This window comes from Haliotis rubra, unplaced genomic scaffold, assembly GCF_003918875.1.
Source record: "Haliotis rubra isolate DU_JTF1 unplaced genomic scaffold, ASM391887v1 Scf61, whole genome shotgun sequence".
Classification (NCBI taxonomy): domain Eukaryota; kingdom Metazoa; phylum Mollusca; class Gastropoda; order Lepetellida; family Haliotidae; genus Haliotis; species Haliotis rubra.
This window is the reverse complement of record NW_025767313.1, coordinates 391675-414085: the sequence shown is the minus strand read 5'-3', so window position 1 is coordinate 414085 and position 22411 is coordinate 391675. Positions and strand designations below refer to the sequence as shown.

The 22411-nt window shown below is 40.3% G+C and overlaps 1 protein-coding gene across 2 annotated transcripts; it reads left to right on the top strand.

Annotated features, from left to right (window-relative positions):
- Positions 1–1350: 1350 nt before the first annotated feature.
- LOC124255834 (dynein axonemal assembly factor 4-like) lies at positions 1351–15050 on the top strand. Of its 2 annotated transcripts, none has more exons than XM_046689772.1 (11): positions 1351–1538; positions 6844–6994; positions 9029–9162; positions 9818–9928; positions 10267–10336; positions 10574–10704; positions 11941–12041; positions 12148–12228; positions 12994–13066; positions 13729–13834; positions 14522–15050. In XM_046689772.1, the coding sequence occupies exons 1-11, from the start codon at positions 1416–1418 to the stop codon at positions 14626–14628; spliced, it is 1188 nt and encodes a 395-aa protein (XP_046545728.1). In that variant the 5' UTR covers positions 1351–1415; the 3' UTR covers positions 14629–15050. The 2 variants fall into 2 exon arrangements, with proteins under 2 accessions (XP_046545728.1, XP_046545727.1); XM_046689771.1 differs by having other exon boundaries at positions 10565–10704.
- The last annotated feature ends 7361 nt before the right edge of the window (positions 15051–22411 follow it).

Below are 22411 nucleotides of genomic sequence, written 5' to 3'. Positions count from 1 at the left end.
GTGTGTTAACTAGACTGACATTTGGTCAATAAAATCACATGATTTCAAAATATATGTCTAAAAATACATCAAATCCAAGAGGAGCCCAGAACAATGCCTTATTTCAGGCAGTCTAGACTTGTCCAGACTGGATAGACTTCACTCACTTGACAAGTGACGTTTTAGCGGTAATTGACAAAATAAAATCGATTTTTGTAGGCTATTAAATTATTTTAGATTTATTGATAAATTACAACATAAACAACATGAATCTGCTACATCAGTAGTTCACAACGTGATATTAAAATTAAAAAAACTGCACTCAGCAATATCCCAGCCTCTTGGCGGCGGTCTTTGCCACTCATATTCAGTGATCAACAGCATGCGCATCGATACAAAGACATATGTAAAAAAAAGGATAGACTAACAACTAGTCTCTGAAATGAACATATTTTACTGAAAAAAGTTCATAGTAAAAAAAATATATATATAATGAAAAGGAGCCCTGAGACTTTCTTCATTTTCAGAAGCTGAGGAAATCTAGACTTGCCACATTTTCTAGACTTGTGTGGGCTTTCTTGGATATATTTGCTTCAGGGTCTGTACGAGAGACTAAAAAAAGGACAGCCAGCCTGAGCACCCGATCACGTCAGTCGCCTCTTTACCATCACGATCACGTCCATCACGCTTTACAAGGATACATTTCTTTGTGAATTCTTTTAAATTTCCAATTGATATTCTATTTCAAGACATTTTACCTAAACTATTCGTGACATTTTGTTAATATAATAATAATTAGAGCATTTAAAGGATGCGTTATTGTCAAATAGGAATATTTATTGGTATCTAAATTTTACGAGTTATTAATATCATAAATTCAATTATACAGCATAAAATGAATTTCAGGAAGCACTAAATCCCATTTGTTCTATCCAAAAATACTTCATTTTCACAAGTATCACAAGTTCGTATTTAATATCATGAACATATTTTAGATGTCACAGTAAAAATACTTTCATATAGAAATGTATTGATTGAGATAAAAAAAAAAGAACACGAGTTTGTGATATCAAGAATATATAAAATCGATAAGTATTTTGCTATTAACATTTAATCGAATACATGGTATGAGTAATTCATATATTCGTTCCTGTTGGAGTTATTTCCCCCGAGTAACCCTATTTTACTTTATATCGCAAAATTGCCCGTCGCCTCCTAATGGGTTGCACTTGGATTATTTCCCTTTGTTCACCAAGCACATTGTTTACATGGGATACCAAGAACAGCCCCGCGCAGTATACAGAATCACGTTTTGATTGGACAGTGATATGTAACACCCTCTGTGATTGGACAAAAAACGCACATCGCGTTTGCTGTGCATTTCTCGATATAAACATAGGACTCTCGGTTCTGTTACCGCAACAAGATCGTTCAGGATGCCTTTGATTGTTAAAGATTTCAGCTGGGATGAAAATGAATCAACTCTTTTCTTAACTGTCCCACTGAAGGGAGTGAAAGCTAACAAAGTAGACATATTTTCATCAGAAGAATATATCAAAGTGAGTATCGACGGAGGCTGCACCTTCTTTGCAGTACCTGGCTGTCCAAGTGTCCGACGTATAAGAAGTCAAAACATTCTGCACACTTCTAAGAAGGGATAGATTAGCGGCTAATATCTCCTCGAGTTTATTTGTGCCTAATATCTGTACTTACATGGGATGCTCTCGTGTATTTCTGATGTTCATCAAGGGATTTTGTCCTTGTCATAAATTCCGATAACTATCATTTTTACATTTTATAGGTTATCCAATAGAGTACCACTCTTGGTAAGAAGTAAGCTAAACCCGACAGACACGAAACCCCAATAGTTCTCTCTAAAGCGCCTGGATGCCATGGTGTTCCAGTTATTTTTCTTAGTAAAATACACCGCAAAGGTGCACATTGTCCAGTAATTATCCAAAGCAGCGTACTTAGGTTAATTGTGTTTATTGTTGTATATATATTTTGAGAAAGACAACAATAGAAATCTGACTTACTAAAGTCCTATAACTCTCCTAGATGTAATAGGCAAAGTATTTCATAAAATAACATGTGATAAATAAATAAGATGGTGTCATGTAGCTAGAGCAGTGTATTAAATTATTGATGAACAGACTTCAGAAAAGTCTGAGTGACTCAAAATAACTTTCATTGTACATTATTTTTAATAAGATATGTAAAGTTCATTCAATCAAAGAGATCATAAATCTCACAGAACAGTGTACAACACCATGTTTTTACTCTATAGGATCCTCATACTTCCTAAAAGGACCTGAAATTTTAGGTTCCTTAATCCCCAGTTTTTTAGGCCAAGGTAAAACCTCAGTTTATAAAAGTGTCTTCGTATAAATGGAAGTTAACAATCAATATTGATAGGTTTATTGTTTATAGAAATGGAAGCCATTTCAGGAAATATAAAGCGCTAAACACCATTCACCAGGTAAATGCTCATAGCGCTAACAATCAAAACACAGCACATTATTACCCCAGTTAACCATAGCTGCCCGTGAGGCGCGCTAGAAGGTTAATAGTCACATGACTTATCCCACCAGGTACCCATTTTCTGCAGGGTGAACAGAGGCAATTTTGAACAAAGTCACTTGCCTCATTAAAGATGAGACCACATATATCACATGTGCTTCGTTGTGGGGCAGGACAGAAGTCCTAAAAACTCTCAGGAGTCAAGCTGCCAAACACTGTCACCTATCCAAGGACTCCTGTGTCCAATGTTGCTTATCTTCAACTGATTTGTGACTTGAGCTCTATGCACAGGACCACACACCACTACACACCAAATATTACAAAGTTAAGATTTGAGATTCTCTAGTCAAGATTGTCCCTAGTATAAATAGAATTATAGAAATGTAGATACCCGTACGGTTTTACCTTATAAGATCTTATAAGATTCTTATAAGAAGATGAATTCTTATAAGATTCTTATAAGAAATAATTGGGAATAAGAAACTTATAAGAAATTATAATGGTGTTTCTTATACGAATCTTATATTTTTCTTAGTGACAAAAATTTCTTATAAGAACTTTTCATCTTTTTCTTATTTTGTATGAGAAACTTATAAGAATATTTTGTATGGGTAACAATGATCTTGCCCAGGCTCTTTCTGTCCAACTCAGAAGATGTCAGCTCAGCAGTCATTTGAGGTAGTGGGAATATTAAAGTAATGCCAGAAATGCTTGGAAAATGCTTTTTGGCAATTATTTGATTATGGTTGATATTTCAGATTCAAACTCATATATAATCATTCATACCACCTCGACCTAATATGGCATATGAGTAATCACAATGTACCATTCCCTAATCATAATGATTACTCGTAAAATATCGAAAAACTTGGAAAAAGTTCCATGGTAGAAACACTTCTAAGAAACAAACTATACTGTGACCAACCTGGCAGGCAGACAGGGTGACAGCGTTCATGGAACACAAGGGCAGTGCATGTCAGGGACCGTCTCAAAATATCAAGTGTCAGTATCACTGCTGGTCGAGGACTCTAGCGGAATTACAACAGGTGCAACTCGGCTGACGTTAACGCCGCCCCACAGGCGGCATTCGTCCTCGATTTTGAGAACACGGTCTTCAGCCTTTTGCCACACTTCTGGGGTGGGGTAATTCTCTGAAAGCTTGCATGTGGTATTATTGCGAGCAATAAAATTCTTACAGTTACCCCTGATCAGCTCGATGGGATTGTGCTCACAGTGCCGTATTGGTATACGCAGAACTATGTGGCCTTGTTTTGCAGATAGTTCGTCAGTGATGTACTGGATTGGCTTTTTGTGCTGCCGGATGTTTTCCATGAACTGGGGCTTTGTTTCTTATTGCCTGTAAGGCACGTTACAGGAAGTGAGAAAATCCTGCAACTGAGCCGTGAGATTGCTCATGGTGGGTGTGATGGTACCAGGGACATGCAGGTTATGGTAACTGGCGTTATCCAAAATGATAACGCTTGGTTCGTCCTGCTGCGGTAAAAGCTGATGTTCGAACTAATCCAAAAATACCTGCCCATTCATTTGGCTATGGTAATCACCATCAGATTTCTTGGCCTCAAAAACAAAGTCACAACCCCCAATCAGTCCCTTGCTACGGGTACCAGCATGCAGGATGATCAGGCGTCTACCTTTGCCTGATGGTAACACTGGTGTCTTAGAACAATCTGAAGGAAGTCACAACCGATCGGTTGAGTGATTTTTATTACACCAGGTTTCATCAAGGTATATAATTTGAAACCCCAAATTGTGGTATTCTTCAACTGTTCTGAGATAAGCCAATCACATGGACAGGATTGAGTACTTTTCTCAAAACACAGCTCTGTCATCTCCCCTTTTGGTGTACCTGAACCCCATTTCTACCAGAGCTACAATAAGTGATGTTTTCGAGACATTTATTGTGTCTTTGATCTCATCTTGTATTTTAGCACACGTCGGTGGGATTAGGCATTCATACAGTTTATATACTGCACGGCGTATGACACCCTTATCAAAGCTATCCAGTTTGTGTTTCCTACATGGTTTTCATTTTGACACGACCCCTGAGGTAACTGGTTTGTTTACAACTTGGTAAACCTGATTATATGTCAAATTAAGGGCTTTACACATTCTATAGTAAACCCTGTCATAGCTGACGAGAGATTTCCCCCTTTGTTTCTCCAGTATGAAATACTGGTATAAATTTGAAATTAATTGTTCTGCAAAGATATCAAATCGCATGTTGCCAGTTCAGGACTCATACACCAAGTGAAACTTCTATGGGTGAACAAGATTATCTATGCGATTTGAATTAAGACTTTTAACGTAATTATTTTGAATATAACTACTACAAGAGTTCCATCTTTTTCACACATAGATGTTAAAAAAAACCAAAACTTTTTACAATCATTTATGTAATTTAATTAGTTGAGGCGATATGAATAATTATAGTCTGTATTTCAAAACTACAGTTTGTACTTAGAATATTTACGAATGTTGTTAAAACGTTAAAATTTCCTCCTGTGAAGTCACCCCTCAAGTGCATTTTTTCATCTGAGCTTTAATATCCAACTAGGTCGTACATGTATCATATATGTGCTTTTATCTTGTGTCAAATGCATCATATTGATATTGAAGCCAAAAAGCATTTTCCAAGCATTTACGGCATTACGATTACGGCCATTCATTCTTATGCAGCTAACATGGGGATTTCATTCCTGCCCTGTAGGTGAAACAGTCCATGATTGTTATTGTAATGTCAACGCCTAGATGTGTGGTCTAGGGAACTAGCTCATGTTTAAGATGAAGTGTATGTACAATACGTTGACAAGACGAAGGAATATGTTAAGCTCAAACTTCATTAGTTACATGACAAACTAATACACAAGACATAAATGAGGTGAGCAGAGTAACCGCTCAACCCCATGACATTTCCTGCGAGCGGCATTCTCCTGCTCATGGTCGTCCCTACAGACAGTCGGAATACCTGACTTGTACCCTATGACAATGAATATGTGAGCATATACATACAGTTCTTTACAACAATGGGCAGGCGACGACTCAACTATGGACAGATAGAAAAACAATAGCACTTCCTTGACTAGTTGATGTGATGGCAGACACGGCCAAGGGGGATGACCAATTAAGGTTATAAATGTCAAATACAGTAATGAATTGCCTGACAAGTCAATGTATAATGCGGAAGTGATAAGGATTACATAGAATACAGATTAGCGTCATATAAATAATTACAATAAAGTCTCACATGTCTTGACTACATAGTTTTGAACTTTTTAAATATTTGGATGGTGGCTGTCCTGAATTAGTCCCCATAACAGTAAACTAATTTAAGGTTCTTCAACTTCTTGTAATGTGGCGCAGAAGCATGTACAATGTGAAATTTACAGTAGAAGCCCAACATGTTTGACCAGTTTCTGATCTTAAGTACTGAAAACTATCTGTCCAAGAATACCATCATCTACTTGTCATATTAGTCTCAGGAAATACTGTGCCAACATTATTTCCTGAGACTAATATCACAAGTAGATGATGGTATTCTTGGACAGATAGTTTTCAGTATTTAAGATCAGAAACTGGTCAAACATGTTGGGCTTCTACTGTAAATTTCTTGATTTGTTCAATATGGCTTTGGCAAGCTTTGGTTGCAATAAAGTGTAGGGAATAGTTAAACCTAATTACATTGATGTAGTTCTATTTTGAAATGCCCTTATATGTTTCTGTTGCTCTTGCCATTCTTTTATGCTAGAAAATGGCAGAGAATATCTAATAGTTCCACAGGGTGCCAATTCAAAGACAAAAGAATTCAGAATTGTAGAACCATGATACCAGTGGTACAGAAATCTTGGTAAAAAGTATTGTTTCATGTTATGTATTTATGGATGAAATCTATTTCGCCAAAGGAGTAAATTCAACCTAGTTAACATCTGATGTATTGCAACCAACATTATTAGCTTTGAAGCTACAATGATAAAAATAATTGTGAATTTATAATGAGCCTTTTCCATGTACAACTACAAGGCACATGCTGACACAAAGCGCTAACACACAATCTGATTATTATTACCCCGGAAAAACCCAAGCTGTCTGTGAGGCGCTGGAGTGAGTGAGTGAGTTTAGTTTTATGCTGCTTCTAGCAACATTCCAGCAATATCACGGCAGGGAATACCAGAAATGAGCTTCACACATTGTACCCATGTGGGGAATCCAAACCCGTGTCTTCAGCATGACAAGCGACCACTTTAACCCTAGGCAACCTCACCGTCCATGAGGCACTAGAAGTTTAATAGTCACATGATTATATATATTTGATGAATGTTGCTTCAGGTGAGCTATCCCCCTTACATCTTTGAATGCCTCCTGAAGTCTCCAGTTGATGATGCACAGAGCTCTGCCAATGTTGGAAATGGAACAGTTGTGTTTAAACTCAAGAAGAAAGAACCGGAAATTTGGGGGCAGCTGCAATCAGATGATGCAGGTAAAGTGTTATTACATTTTTTTCTGCTAGGGTTACTCAGGTTTACCCAGAACAATCTTGTTGTTAATAGAATGTCAACTCCACAGCAACTGGAACAAAAGTTACTGTTTAATACCAAACCATGTAAGCTTGTGTTAATATATGATGGTATTCTTGGACAGATAGTTTTCAGTATTTAAGAACAGAAACTGGTCAAACATGTTGGGCTTCTACTGTAAATTTCTTGATTTGTTCAATATGGCTTTGGCGAGCTTTGGTTGCAGTAAAGTGTAGGGAATAGTTAAACCTAATTACATTGATGTAGTTCTATTTTGAAATGCCCTTATATGTTTCTGTTGCTCTTGCCATTCTTCTATTCTATAAAATGGCAGAGAATAGATAATAGTTCCACAGGGTGCCAATTCAAAGACAAAAGAATTCAGAATTGTAGAACCATGATACCAGTGGTACAGAAATCTGGTAAAAAGTATTGTTTCATGTTATGTATTAATGGATGAAATAATTCTATTTCACCAAAGGAGTAAATTCAACCTAGTTAACATCTGTTATTACCCCGAAAACCCAAGCTGTCTGTGAGGCGCTTGGAGTGAGTGAGTGAGTTTAGTTTTATGCTGCTTCTAGCAACATTCCAGCAATATCACGGCAGGGAATACCAGAAATGAGCTTCACACATTGTACCCATGTGGGGAATCCAAACCCGTCTTCAGCATGACAAGCGACCACTTTAACCCTAGGCAACCTCACCGTCCATGAGGCACTAGAAGTTTAATAGTCACATGATTATATATATTTGATGAATGTTGCTTCAGGTGAGCTATCCCCCTTACATCTTTGAATGCCTCCTGAAGTCTCCAGTTGATGATGCACAGAGCTCTGCCAATGTTGGAAATGGAACAGTTGTGTTTAAACTCAAGAAGAAAGAACCGGAAATTTGGGGGCAGCTGCAATCAGATGATGCAGGTAAAGTGTTATTACATTTTTTTCTGCTAGGGTTACTCAGGTTTACCCAGAACAATCTTGTTGTTTTCCCTTTGCTTCCGGAATGGAGCAATAATAGAATGTCAACTCCACAGCAACTGGAACAAAGGTTACTGTTTAATACCAAACCATGTAAGCTTGTGTTAATATATGATGGTATTCTTGGACAGATTAGTTTTCAGTATTTAAGAACAGAAACTGGTCAAACATGTTGGGCTTCTACTGTAAATTTCTTGATTTGTTCAATATGGCTTTGGCGAGCTTTGGTTGCAGTAAAGTGTAGGGAATAGTTAAACCTAATTACATTGATGTAGTTCTATTTTGAAATGCCCTTATATGTTTCTGTTGCTCTTGCCATTCTTCTATTCTATAAAATGGCAGAGAATAGATAATAGTTCCACAGGGTGCCAATTCAAAGACAAAAGAATTCAGAATTGTAGAACCATGATACCAGTGGTACAGAAATCTGGTAAAAAGTATTGTTTCATGTTATGTATTAATGGATGAAATAATTCTATTTCACCAAAGGAGTAAATTCAACCTAGTTAACATCTGTAAACCTGTGTTGTGTTACAGGAAACAAGGAGGTGATGTAAACCTGTGTTGTGTTACAGGAAACAAGGAGGTGATGTAAACCTGTGTTGTGTTACAGGAAACAAGGAGGTGATGTAAACCCAGTATGTGGTACAGGAAACAAGGAGGTGATGTAAACCTGTGTTGTGTTACAGGAAACAAGGAGGTGATGTAAACCTGTGTTGTGTTACAGGAAACAAGGAGGTGATGTAAACCTGTGTTGTGTTACAGGAAACAAGGAGGTGATGTAAACCTGTTTTGTGTTACAGGAAACAAGGAGGTGATGTAAACCTGTGTTGTGTTACAGGAAACAAGGAGTGTGGAAACAAGGAGGTGATGTAAACCTGTGTTGTGTTACAGGAAACAAGGAGGTGATGGAGGTGATGTAAACCTGTGTTGTGTTACAGGAAACAAGGAGGTGATGTAAACCTGTGTTGTGTTACAGGAAACAAGGAGGTGATGTAAACTTGTGTTGTGTTACAGGAAACAAGGAGGTGATGAGGAAGAAGCGAGAGGAATCTCAGGCACAAGAACACAGCAGACAACAGGAAGCGGGAAAGGCTAAGGCTGAAAAGAAGAGAGAGGATGACAGATATGCCATCAATCAGATGATGAAGGTAGTGTATGACCTATGTAGATCTGTATCAAGTACTTACACATAGAGCTTGCTGGTGAACCACCCTCACAGACAGCATCCTTCTGGATCGGAGTTATGTTAGGGGCCATTCATAATTCATGGCAAGGGGGGTGATGATGATTTTTTATGCAGAAGCATGTACAATGTGAATGACCCCACCTAAAATTTATATACAAAGTAAGTGCCCCCCCCCTGCACATCATGTACAAAATCAAATCAATGACCCCCATTCCCCTTTTTATGTAAGAAATTGATGACCCCCTTGTACATGTGTACAAAATTGAGGACCCCCCTACCTCCCCAGAACAAAATGGGCGCCCCCCCTTAAAATCATCATCAACCCCCCTAGCCATAAATTATGAACGGTCCCTTCTATACTGTTTTTTTTCATCGTGGAACTATCTCTCCTGTATTTTGGATGGCGTAAAGTGGAATTTGGAATGTGAAAACTATTTCAAAGTCTTGTTTCTTGATGTTTTCAGGTTCTTTGCAATTCAAATCATTGTTCGTGGTTGTCATTAAATGGCAATTTGTTTATGTGGACCTGTACTAACGGCTATGATAACCCGTAGAATGTATTTACCAGTTTTAGCTGTTAGTATGTTTGTTAACATATATGTATGTGTATTTGACAGCTTGAAGACAGCGAGAAACAGAGAATTGAGAACATCAAACAGTCAGAGCGCAAAGCTGCTACTGATGCTCTTGAGAGATGGAAAGATGAACAGAAGGCACAGGCAGAAGCTGTAAGTACATATATTGATTAGAGGTTAATTTGTATAACTTATCCTATCTCAAATTATTCCCTTTCTCTTGTTTCCTCTTGATCACTGGATTGTCTGGTCCAAATGTCATTATTTACTAATATTTAGAGACTGGTCTCTAGATTGAATAGGTCCAGCTTGAAATAGTGTGTGAAGCATCTGCAATTTGCCAATGGAATGTTGTTCCTGATGTGTCATCGTGAAACACTGTATTCATGATGGCTTTTACATGTAGTTGTGCAGTTTTCTACACTTCCCATGTGAAACTGGTACATGGGGGTTCATATTGTGAGTTGATGTTTGACTTTTCTATTTTCAAGCATAAGCAACATCTTCTTGAACAACAAAGGGAAGAAAATGAAAGAAAGAAAATCGAAGAAAGGAAGAAAGGTATTTTGCATAGTTTGTCTTTAAATCTGTGTACCACTTAATTTTGTCTTCTGATATGATTTTCTGTTGGTATGTATATGTGTATATGTATATGTGTAACATATCTAATAACAGAAAGATTCTGACACGGTCAAGGTATTGTAATACTGTCAAGATTATGGATGATGGTTGTTCTGAGCACTGGCATCTGTTTTCTGAGTCTTCTCGGGGGCTTTGCTAATATGTCAGTGGTTGCAGGTAAAAAAACAAGCATATTTGAGACTGGGAAGGGTGCACCAACTCGTCAGTCAGGCAGGATAGAAGTGAGCCACACCCCCAGAGTGTTCCCTACCCCAGTGCGGGAATCCCAGGCCCCAATGGAGGAAGAGGTAGGCAGCCTATTGCATCAATGATTAACATCATATAGATTTCCTTGTTGAGTCTTGGAGGGCTTCTGCTTTCAAAGTTAGATACCTCTTTGGAAATGCTTGATTACCACTAACTTGAAAGAAGTATTTAAGCACAAGATTTATAGAAAAAAACCCAACATGTTTGTGAAACATTTTCTTCATGCTTATTTTTGATTTGTCCATTGACCAACTGGCGTTTAGAATAATCTGTAAATCAAGTATATTCCTTGCAAAGATCCAAATATGCACCTAAATCTAATTTAACCTCTACCAATGTCCCCAGTAGCCCATGAAGTTCAGAGCCATATGGAGAAAACTGTTGATGTCTGTTTGATGCAGTTTGTGTTGGGCCTACAGGATTACCTTACAACTTCGGGCTGTGGTGACAGTGTGTCGTCAGTTATTTATAACGACAGAATAAATGATAAATTTGTTGAAAGATCATCATTTGATATAAACATTTCATTCTTTGGACAATGATGACCCTTTACGCTTCATCTGTTACCCCCTTTGCATAGTCACCCGTGGCTGTGCAAGTCTGGTACAAACTCTGGAATACAGTAGGGTAAACATAGTAGAATGGAACATTGTTTGTTTTATTCTGTCATATTTGTTACTGTTGTACAGTGTAACATTATGAAGTTTATACTGTAAAATTGTGAGTCTTTATTTTATTTTGATGTGAGATATTTCATCATGCAGGCAAGTAGTAATTTAGAATAGATACACTTGATATGTTTATGTATCAGGTTCAGAAACAGAAGAAGAAACATAGGTTGGACTGAGGTTGAAATTCTGAGCAGTTTTCACAGTGTAACTTTTGTTGAAGCTATTATGTTACAGGGGAGATAACTCAGTATTGTCAAGTGTTTCTACACAAACATGTAACTACATAGCATGAGTGAGTGAATATGGTTTTACGCCGTTTTTAGCAATATTCCAGCAACATTACGGCGGGGGACACCAGAAATGGGCTTCACACATTGTACCCATGTGGTTAATCGATCCTGGGCCTTCGGCGTGACGAGCGAACGCTTTAACCACTAGGCTACCCCACCGCCACAACTACATAGGGGTCGGTGTATGCATTTCAGTGGTTGAGTTGAAAGTACAAGAGTAAGTTGGTGTTAGCTTCAATGACTGACAAATAGCTTCAGTAGTTGGAGTTTATTTCAGTGACTGAGAAATACAAGAGGATTTTGGTGTATATTTCAGTGGTTGAGAAAGCAGGCAGAGGCACGGAAGACTGTGGAGTTGGCTGACGCAGACCTTTCAGAGGAGGAGAAGAACCCACTGTGGCTCCGGGACAAGGGGAAGTAAGTGGTGGAGTGTGTTCTAATATCACATTGTGTAGTAACATGTAGCCTGTTGCCCATATCCTGTGGAATACTCACCAACTAATGTATATTGCCTTGTTTTCAGTGAATTCTTCAAGGCTGGTGACTACCAAGCAGCTGTGAATGCCTACACACATGCAATCCGGCTCCGCAACCAGATGCCAGGGTATCCTTGTCAGCTGATAGAAATCAGCAGCTTGTCACTTTCACATGTGCCAGTAACTGACATTTAATAGCTGGTGGCCACTCCGTAATCACAGATGTGACAGTTTTTATGAAGGACTGGTCATTTATTATCCTCATCTTATGGGTTTTTGGATACCTAAGGATATTTGTCGTTGTCTTTCATCCTTTATCCTAAACACATGCCATCATTCAAGAACTTACAAAGTCTCTCTTATTCAACATCCTTCAGTACAGCCCAAGTGAGCACTTATGATGTCCTAAAACCTATGATCCGATGATAGAGGGGAGGGGGTCAAGACAAAATGACACGACATAAGAAGTGGTGTCAGCAAACTCTATCACAACTGTATGGGGATTGTTGATGTGATGAAAAAATGTCTTATTTTATCATATGGTTTTATTTATACATTCGGGAGGTGTGTCATGAAATATTACATTATCGTATTTGTAGTTGGGCATGATAAAATGTTGCAAAACTGGGAAGGGGTCAGCAAAATATGATACAGTGTGAAGATCATCACATTCACCAATACCCCCAATGATATGTGATCAAACCCCCATCAGGATGGTACCGCTAAGTCTTCAGTAATTAAAGACATTGTGCTGCATGATGTTGATGTAAAGACAAGGACACTGTTATTTTTACCCTGTTACTTCCTGCTGGTAACACGTCAAGTTTGTATCACTGCAGCTACAGCAAACACATTGTATTGTTTAGATTCTGTTTTCCTTAACCTGTGACAAGATTGTACTCCAACAGAGCAGCCTGTCACCTGAAGCTTCGTAACCTCATTAAGTGCATAGAAGACTGTTCAAAGGTAGGTTTCACGTGTTTGCGTGTGACAATACATTTCTGTCTATCATCATTACTATAATTGTTTTGACAAACATTTGCTATGAACAATGTTAGCTCATTCTGATATTCACATTTTTATTCCTACTTGTCTGTGAGTGAATGTTTATTGACTAACACAGCATCTCCTCTTCATCCTCGTCCTACATCAGGCTTAATGGATCAGACCATTGCCTGTCATCCAAATCAAACTTCATAATAGTACATAGGACAAGTAGAAGTTTTGTTCCTGTAAGGGACCGTTCATATTTAATGGCAGGTGATGCGTGCTTTGTGTGTGGGGGTGATGATGATGATTTTTATGGAGAAGTATGTACAATGTGAAAGACCCCCCCCTAAAATTTATGTACAAAGCAAGTGACGCCCCTGCATGTCATGTACAAAATCATTGACACCTCCCTAGTACATGTGTACAAAACTGATTTGATGACCCCCCTACCTCCCCAGAACTTAATGGGTGCACCGCCCTTTATAATCATAATCCACCACTCCCACCCCTTAGCCATAAATTATGAACGGTCCCCAAACACCATGAAAAAGTGACTGAAATGTTGGTAAATGAGTTAACCAATTTAATCACTCTACCCTGATTATCACAACTATTTATTCCCGTGCTGTGTGCTACAGGCAATGGACCTGCTCCATCCTCCAGTACCCCAGAATGCTGCTAGTCGATGCAAGGCCCTCGTGAGGCGGGGAACAGCATTCTGTCAGCTTGAGATGTATATTGAAGGTCAGCTACAAGTTGATGTTTGATGTCTATTTCATTGAATGTGGATTTCATAACCCTGACTAGTAAAGCAGAATTGTCTTGGTACCTTTAGCAATGGTCACCACATTCTACCAGTTATATGAATAAGATACCTCCTTCCCTAATCTTACTGTAACAGCTGAATAAGTTCATTGTATGCTTCATGGTGTATCACGATATTTGCAGGAAGTCATTCAAATGTACTGATGTTTATATTTGTTCACCCTTCATGCTCACTGACAGACACTTATTTCAATATTGATTTGTGCTGACAGTTTGATGTAATGTTACTCGTGTTTTCTAGTGGCTGCAATGATACAAAAACATAACTGGTGACTGATCTTCCTCCCTGTCTTTCCTTTAAGTATATGTTCAGATATGGAAAAGTTGATAGTTAAAAGCCATTCAAGTACGGCAATTCTGAGATGACATGTCGGTTCTGCAAGTCCAAACCAACACTTTGTTTCTGGTATTGTTCTATGTAACTTTTGTGCTGAAAGTTTGTTAAATGACCATTCAAACACGGGTGAAAATGAAGTGTGCACCCGTCCTGTTCTCAACAGTGTGCACCCCACCTTTCTCAAAAAGCTGCATCCACCCCTGTGTTAAAATGAAGTGATGTGCAGCCAGCATCTCTGTGCATGACAATGTGATGATGTTCTGTTCCAGGTCTCCAAGACTACGGAGCTGCTCTGAAGCTGGACCGAGACAACAAAGGGCTACAGGCTGATGCTGAGAAGATCCGTGAGATTATACAAGGCACTGTTGATAGATGAACAGACGCAGACACATGGAGAGATTGGATGGAGAATGAGATGAAGACTGAGAGCATGGATGAAGAGTTGGGTGTGGATGAATATTTTGAGAGATTGGATGTCTTTTTACATTACACTGCCATGTATGTACAGTCTGTGTTGCCATGTCTACACACACCTCATGTGTATCTAAACATGACCAGTAGTTAAATGTGGCCATGGGTGGACCAGCTAGTCACTTCCTGCTGTGCTGGATGATCCTCCATGGTGGCTACATCATCACTTTCAGCACATGGCCTGTGTTTGTAGATTCCACCACAGTGGCCCACATCTGGCATCTCCAGCACCTGTAAACACTGCCTGGTTGGTTACTTAGGCATATTAGCATGCTAAACTTACTTTGGAACTGAACATGCACTCAAAACTAATATTTTTCTCAAATTTGTGTTGTCTGTCTTTGGCTCAAACAACATTCACTGTATAAAATACATAAAATCTGTCATAGTAGGAGAAATAAATGATATAATGTATAATCAACTGAAAATACTTTTGTTTGTCTTTGTTGTTCTATGTAGTTAAAACCTGTGTTATTGTTATTGTTGTTTCACTTAGTTAAATATGTTGTCGTTATTATGCAAAGAGCATCGTCCGTCTGTGCTTTTCTAGGGTAAGGTTGGTGCAATCCACTGTACGCACCATACTTGAGCTCAAATGTTTCACCGAAGTATGATACAGATTCATGACCAGCATCATTTTGGGTTTTCCTCCATGTTAAGAGATGTCATGGTATATACCTGAACTACTGTCTGAAGCTGCATATCGTCACTCACCTACCCAGCTGATCTGTCTGTCCCAAGTGTATGCTATGTCCACCTACCCAGTTGATCTGTCTGTCCCAAGTGTATGCTATGTCCACCTACCCAGTTGATCTCTCTGTCCCAAGTGTATGCTATGTCCACCTACCCATATGATCTGTCTGTCACAAGTGTATGCAATATCCACCTACCCAGTTGATCTGTCTGTCCCAAGTGTATGTTATGTCCACCTACCCAGTTGATCTGTCTGTCCCAAGTGTATGCTATGTCCACCTACCCAGTTGATCTCTCTTTCCCAAGAGTATGCTATGTCCACCTACCCATATGATCTGTCTGTCACAAGTGTATGCTATGTCCACTTACCCAGTTGATCTGTCTGTCCCAAGTGTATGCTATGTCCACTTACCCAGTTGATCTGTCTGTCCCAAGTGTAAGCTATGTCCACCTATCCAGTTGATCTGTCTGTCCCAAGTGTATGCTATGTCCACCTACCCAGTTATCAGTCTGTCCGCAGTGTATGCTATGTCCACCCACCCAGTTGATCTGTCTGTCCCAAGTGTATGCTATGTCCACTTACCCAGTTGATCTGTCTGTCCGCAGTGTATGCTATGTCCACCTATCAAGTTGGTCTGTCTGTCCCAAGTGTATGCTATGTCCACCTATCCAGTTGATCTGTCTGTCCCAAGTGTATGCTATGTCCACCTACCCAGTTGATCTGTCTGTCCCAAGTGTATGCTATGTCCACTTACCCAGTTGATCTGTCTGTCCCAAGTGTATGCTATGTCCACCTATCCAGTTGATCTGTCTGTCCCAAGTGTATGCTATGTCCACCTACCCAGTTGATCTGTCTGTCTCAAGTGTATGCTATGTCCACCTACCCAGCTGATCTGTCTGTCCCAAGTGTATGCTATGTCCACCTATCCAGTTGATCTGTCTGTCCCAAGTGTATGCTATGTCCACCTACCCAGTTGATCTGTCTGTCCGGAGTGTATGCTATGTCCACTTACCCAGTTGATCTGTCTGTCCGGAGTGTATGCTATGTCCACTTACCCATATGATCTGTCTGTCCCAAGTGTATGCTATGTCCACCTACCCAGTTGATCTGTCTGTCCCAAGTGTATGCTATGTCCACCTACCAGTTGATCTGTCTGTCCCAAGTGTATGCTATGTCCACTTACCCAGTTGATCTGTCTGTCCCAAGTGTAAGCTATGTCCACCTATCCAGTTGATCTGTCTGTCCCAAGTGTATGCTATGTCCACCTACCCAGTTGATCTGTCTGTCCCAAGTGTATGCTATGTCCACTTACTAAGTTGATCTGTCTGTCCCAAGTGTATGCTATGTCCACTTTCCCAGTTGATTTGTCTGTCCCAAGTGTATGCTATGTCCACCTATCCAGTTGATCTGTCTGTCCCAAGTGTATGCTATGTCCACCTACCCAGTTGATCTGTCTGTCCCAAGTGTATGCTATGTCCACCTATCCAGTTGATCTGTCTGTCAAGTTGTCCACCTATCCAGTTGATCTGTCCCAAGTGTATGCTATGTCCACTTACCCAGTTGATCTGTCTGTCCCAAGTGTATGCTGCTATGTCCACTTACCCAGTTGATCTGTCTGTCCCAAGTGTATGTGTATGCTGTCTGTCCCAAGTGTCTATGTGTCCACTTACCCAGTTGATCTGTCTGTCCCAAGTGTATGCTATGTCCACCTACCCAGTTGATCTGTCTGTCCCAAGTGTATGTATGCTATGTCCACTATATCCAGTTGATCTGTCTGTCCCAAGTGTATGCTATGTCCACCTACCCAGTTGATCTGTCTGTCCCAAAGTGTATGCTATGTCCACCTACCCAGTTGATCTGTCTGTCCCAAGTGTATGCTATGTCCACTTACCCAGTTGATCTGTCCACCTACCCAGTTCTGTCTGTCAAGTGTATGCTATGTCCACCTATCCAGTTGATCTGTCTGTCCCAAGTGTATATGCTATGTCCAGTGTATGCTATGTCCACCTACCCAGTTGATCTGTCTGTCCCAAGTGTATGCTATGTCCACTTACCCAGTTGATCTGTCTGTCCCAAGTGTATGCTATGTCCACTTACCCAGTTGATCTGTCTGTCCCAAGTGTATGCTATGTCCACTTTGATCTGTCTGTCCCAGTTGTCCACCTACTTGATCTGTCTGTCCCAAGTGTATGCTATGTCCACTTACCCAGTTGATCTGTCTGTCCCAAGTGTATGCTATGTCCACTTACCCAGTTGATCTGTCTGTCCCAAGTGTATGCTATGTCCACCTATCCAGTTGATCTGTCTGTCCCAAGTGTATGCTGTGTCCACCTACCCAGTTGATCTGTCTGTCCCAAGTGTATGCTATGTCCACTTACCAAGTTGATCTGTCTGTCCCAAGTGTATGCTATGTCCACTTTCCCAGTTGATTTGTCTGTCCCAAGTGTATGCTATGTCCACCTATCCAGTTGATCTGTCTGTCCCAAGTGTATGCTATGTCCACCTACCCAGTTGATCTGTCTGTCCCAAGTATATGCTATGTCCACTTACCCAGTTGATATGTCTGTCCCAATCGTATGCTATGTCCACCTTTCCAGTTGATCTGTCTGTCCCAAGTGTATTCTATGTCCACCTACCAGTTGATCTGTCTGTCCCAAGTGTATGCTATGTCCACCTACCCAGTTGATCTGTCTGTCCCAAGTGTATGCTATGTCCACTTACCCAGTTGATCTGTCTGTCCCAAGTGTATGCTATTTCCACCTACCAGTTTATCAGTCTGTCCCAAGTGTAAGCTATGTCCACTTACCCAGTTGATCTGTCTGTCCCAAGTGTATGCTATGTCCACCTACCCAGTTGATCTGTCTGTCCCAAGTGTATGCTATGTCCACTTACTCAGTTGATCTGTCTGTCCCAAGTGTATGCTAGTCCCAAGTGTATGCTATGTCCACCTACCCAGTTGATCTGTCTGTCCCAAGTGAATGATGTGTCCCAAGAGCAACTATATGTGGTGAGGTGGGTTGTTCTTGGAAATTGGAAATGTGGCGTTCACATTTCCACTGTATCAGTACAACAGGACGTGGATTGTTATGTCAGAAGAACTTGCTGTGAAATGACGGTACACACATACCCCCCACCTAGCCTCCCACTACATCCGGGTCTTTGACACACTCCTCGTCGTCCCGTTGGCGTTAAATGGCAGAGTGTGGAATTATCGATCTGCAAATGATTGCTATCACGCACTTCACACATAGTTCCAGTGAGGTATAGCAAAAACAGATTAGAATGGAACGTTAGATTTTCTTGTGAACAATTAATTAGTGACCATGAATAGTGTAGTGAACTCCAGTTGTTTCACATTTTGACTATGGTTCGGCCAGATGACAAAGCATGGGGGCGTGGGGTGACACGTGGGGTGAATCACAACCTTGAGGAAATGTCTTCACGGATATGTATTTCAGAATTCAGGGTCACATGCAACGTAAAACACAACTTTGCAGATTCTGATACCTTTCGGTATGGACTTACAGTAACAAATTATCAAAAATGCAAATTCAACTTTAAAAGTTGAAAAATAACGCGATGAAAAAAACCCGCGAAATCGGAGTTCAAACGATTCACTAAATTCACCCCAGCTGGGGTGAAAAGTGGTTTCAACAGCTGTGCTGCGCTGCGCTGCACTGCTCATGGCGCATGCGCAGTGAATAGGTTCGCGCAGCTTGAAGCGGGATTCCCGGATTATAAGGTCGTGAGCAGGAGTAGTCTAATCTTGGTTGTGTACACAAACAACAAATAGTAAATAATCTACTCGTTACATAAAAGAACCTTGTTAAGGATCTAGATCTACTCAGCTATGTGTCAACCAGTGAAGCGTTCGACATTTCAAGACGGAAAACCTTCGCTGGCGGTGAGTACTCGGAGTAGGCTTTGATGTGAGCTATTTTTCTAATGTTTTGACTTTGTTGATATTTCACAGGCGCGAGCTTTTTATATGTTATGACAGTAGATTACCGATTTAACTGTTTATATAATTTCATTTGACTATTTCACCACACGTTCTTCTTACCGAGTCACTTTCTCAGTTCGATACTTAAAAGCAACGTCATTATTTAGCATTGTCAGAATTTCTAACTGTGATATAGATATGCCTCTGTCACAGACAAAACTCAATGTCTGTTTTATTGACACCTATGTGTCTGCCTGCCTGTCTGCTAATGACAATATGCAATACACAACTTCGATCACTGACCACATGCAATTTGAACTTAACACCTATCAGGCTATACACCATAAACAAAACGCATTGATTTATGGCTCGTGCACCTGAGTTCTGTCTCTGTCACATTATGTAATTACACAGACAGGCAGGTGTGATACTTGTACACATGACATGTTATGATGTCTGTTGATTGCAAAATGTTATACACAAAAAATGAGCATGTATTTACAAAACCCAACATCTCTATACACACACAAAAGAGCCCTGAGCGTATCGGCAAATGAACCAGCCAATGAAAGTTTCGTTACACTTAAGTGCACGCCCACCCGCTCTGACTGGGTTCGGTATCCCGGGTGCTTCGTTTCGAGGGAAGTAAACCCAAGTACAAAATATTGCACTTTTGATTTGCGATTGTACGCTTATAATTTTGTTTATTTGTTTTTTCATAATCAGCAATGTATATTATATGTCATGAATAAGTGATAATTGTGTTTTAATTATGTTTGTTTTTTTGGTTGCATGTGACCTTTATGTGTAGTGGAATAGGCGATGGCAGTCTGCTTACTGTTCCCATGTATACATTGTATCCGGAAGGTATCTATCCAGCTGTATCAGGGCTTCATTTGGTATCCTTTGAGGGTATTAGGTATCCAACCAATTTTCAGTCGGTCGAGTCTTGGACTTGACGGGACTCACAGTCCCTTAACCTTGGGATGTACGTTGCTGTAAATAACAGTTGGTTTCGGAGACAAGTTTTAGTCTCTTTGATGATTTGCATACTACTGTCTAAGATTCGGTCCTTCCCAAGCGGCTGGCGTAGACTGGCTGCCTACCTCGGCCCTGTTTCACAAATCTCTCGTAAGCCTAAGATCTCGTAACTTTCTCGTTGCATTCGTACCCCCTATGTTACAGTATAGGAGGTGCGAATGATACGACAAAAGTTACGAGACCTTGGGCTTACCAGAGCTTTGTGAAACGCGGAACAGCTGGTTCTGACACAACATAGGAGAGCCTGGTGAATAGCTTTGAGCTCTAGGGTATATGGTGTGACCCATCCGTTTGTAATACACGGTTTGGGTTTTATCACTGAGGGCTTCAACTTTTCCAAACGTTTCCGAGGCAGATGAATTTCGAACAGTAGCTCCATGTCTGCTTGCATTTGGGGGTATGTGTAGTGAGCTGAGGTGGAAGACTGGCTCTCACTGCGCGTTTCTGATCTTGACATTCTTTTCTTTCATCGTGTGGCGACAGGAGGTCAGGATATGGCCACCTTCCCCAGAGGTTAAACGAGATTCAAAATCTTTAGTTGGCCAGGGAGCCCACGAATGTAAAGAACTGCGTCTGTGTCAATGCTGACCTTTCCCAGCTTGTTGAAATTCCTTTTTGTTGAGAGGGAAAGGAATAGTGTGGGAAAACAGAACGTGGTTCAGAAGTCGTGTGCAGCCAGGCAGGCAAATGACATTTAGAATATAATTAGATGCATACCTTTTCTTCCTGGTGGATTGATTCACTCCGCAGTGATGAGATTAGTGAACAATATGGGTACATCTGCCCTTGATGCTACTATATACAAGGCCAACTGGCACCTCGAAAGCCTTTGCTAGAGTGGCTTAAACTAACGTTTGGAGAGCAGGAACTAGTCCGAAGGGCTTGCACGGTTCTATTTGAGACCACCCTCCGGGCGAAAGGGGATGGCTTTCTGTAGATCTGATGCTATTGAAACACTATAGCTTGCATATGCAATCACTTGACGAATAAAATCTAGTACGGAATAGCAGCATTTAAGGCTTATAATTTTATGATGTGTTTTTGACTGCCATCCTCCTTTGGCACCAAGGAACACATATCATTTCTTCTTTCGAAATCATCCATGGTGTCTCCAAGTTGTGTTGATTGAGGTACATACGAAAGGGGGAACAATTTTAAAATTGATGGAGACAACAGTTGAAATTCAACTCCTTTACTTTGTGAAGAACGTCAATTGTTTCGATATTTCTGAGAAATATCCAGTTGAGTTCGAACATTTGGGTTCAGATTTTGATTTGTGGTAACGACAAGGTAAAGAGCTGAAACTCCAGAGAGTGTACTTGTTTAATGTATCTATTAATGTAATTCTAGCGGTTGCGGCCAAACTGGTAGTGCTTTCGTCGGTGTCTTGTGCACACATCGAGCTTTTCACATTCATCACCACTCGCCCCTTTCTGTAGCCTGCAAGAAGACTTGTCCTCGTATCAATGAAAGCTGTTTGCGAAAATACGACAAACCAGTCAGAATGCACGTTTTTCAGTCAGAGAATTCTTCATGAATATTTGACATTACATACGTCTTGCATCCACAAATCTACCCAACATACAGTTCACTGAGTTCCCTCACACTGTATATCAACTTTTGTCCAATGTGATCGTCAAGCGAAGGGACATGCCAACCTATTCCTTAAATTTAGATGCCGAATTTCTTGAATTAAGATTCTTGCCAATGTGTATAGGTTGTTGCCATGGGGACTGATCCAGAAGAACTGCATACTGAGCAGTGTCAGTGCTGGAGATTGTTTTATGAGCGAATCACTTTTCGAGACTCTCACTTCTGGAGTCCACATAGTCACTGACGTTATACGTGGATACGTTATTGTTCGCTTGTAAACACTATTATCATGTTTGGACTTAATCTATGTTTCAGTTCATTTCACATAACCTACATCCAGGTTACCCCGCTGGAGATACCAGTATCCCATCTTCTACATTTTATGAAGTGGAGACCCGTGAAGGTCCGGGTTGGAAT

What these genes read in the sequence shown, in the direction of transcription:
- LOC124255834 (XM_046689771.1), top strand. Translation starts at nt 1,416, where the DNA reads ATGCCTTTGATTGTTAAAGATTTCAGCTGGGATGAAAATGAATCAACT. An exon ending in CATCAGAAGAATATATCAAA is followed by an intron (nt 1,539 to 6,843) that starts GTGAGTATCGAC and finishes ATGTTGCTTCAG; the next exon opens with GTGAGCTATCCCCCTTACAT. An exon ending in TGGCTCCGGGACAAGGGGAA is followed by an intron (nt 12,042 to 12,147) that starts GTAAGTGGTGGA and finishes CCTTGTTTTCAG; the next exon opens with TGAATTCTTCAAGGCTGGTG.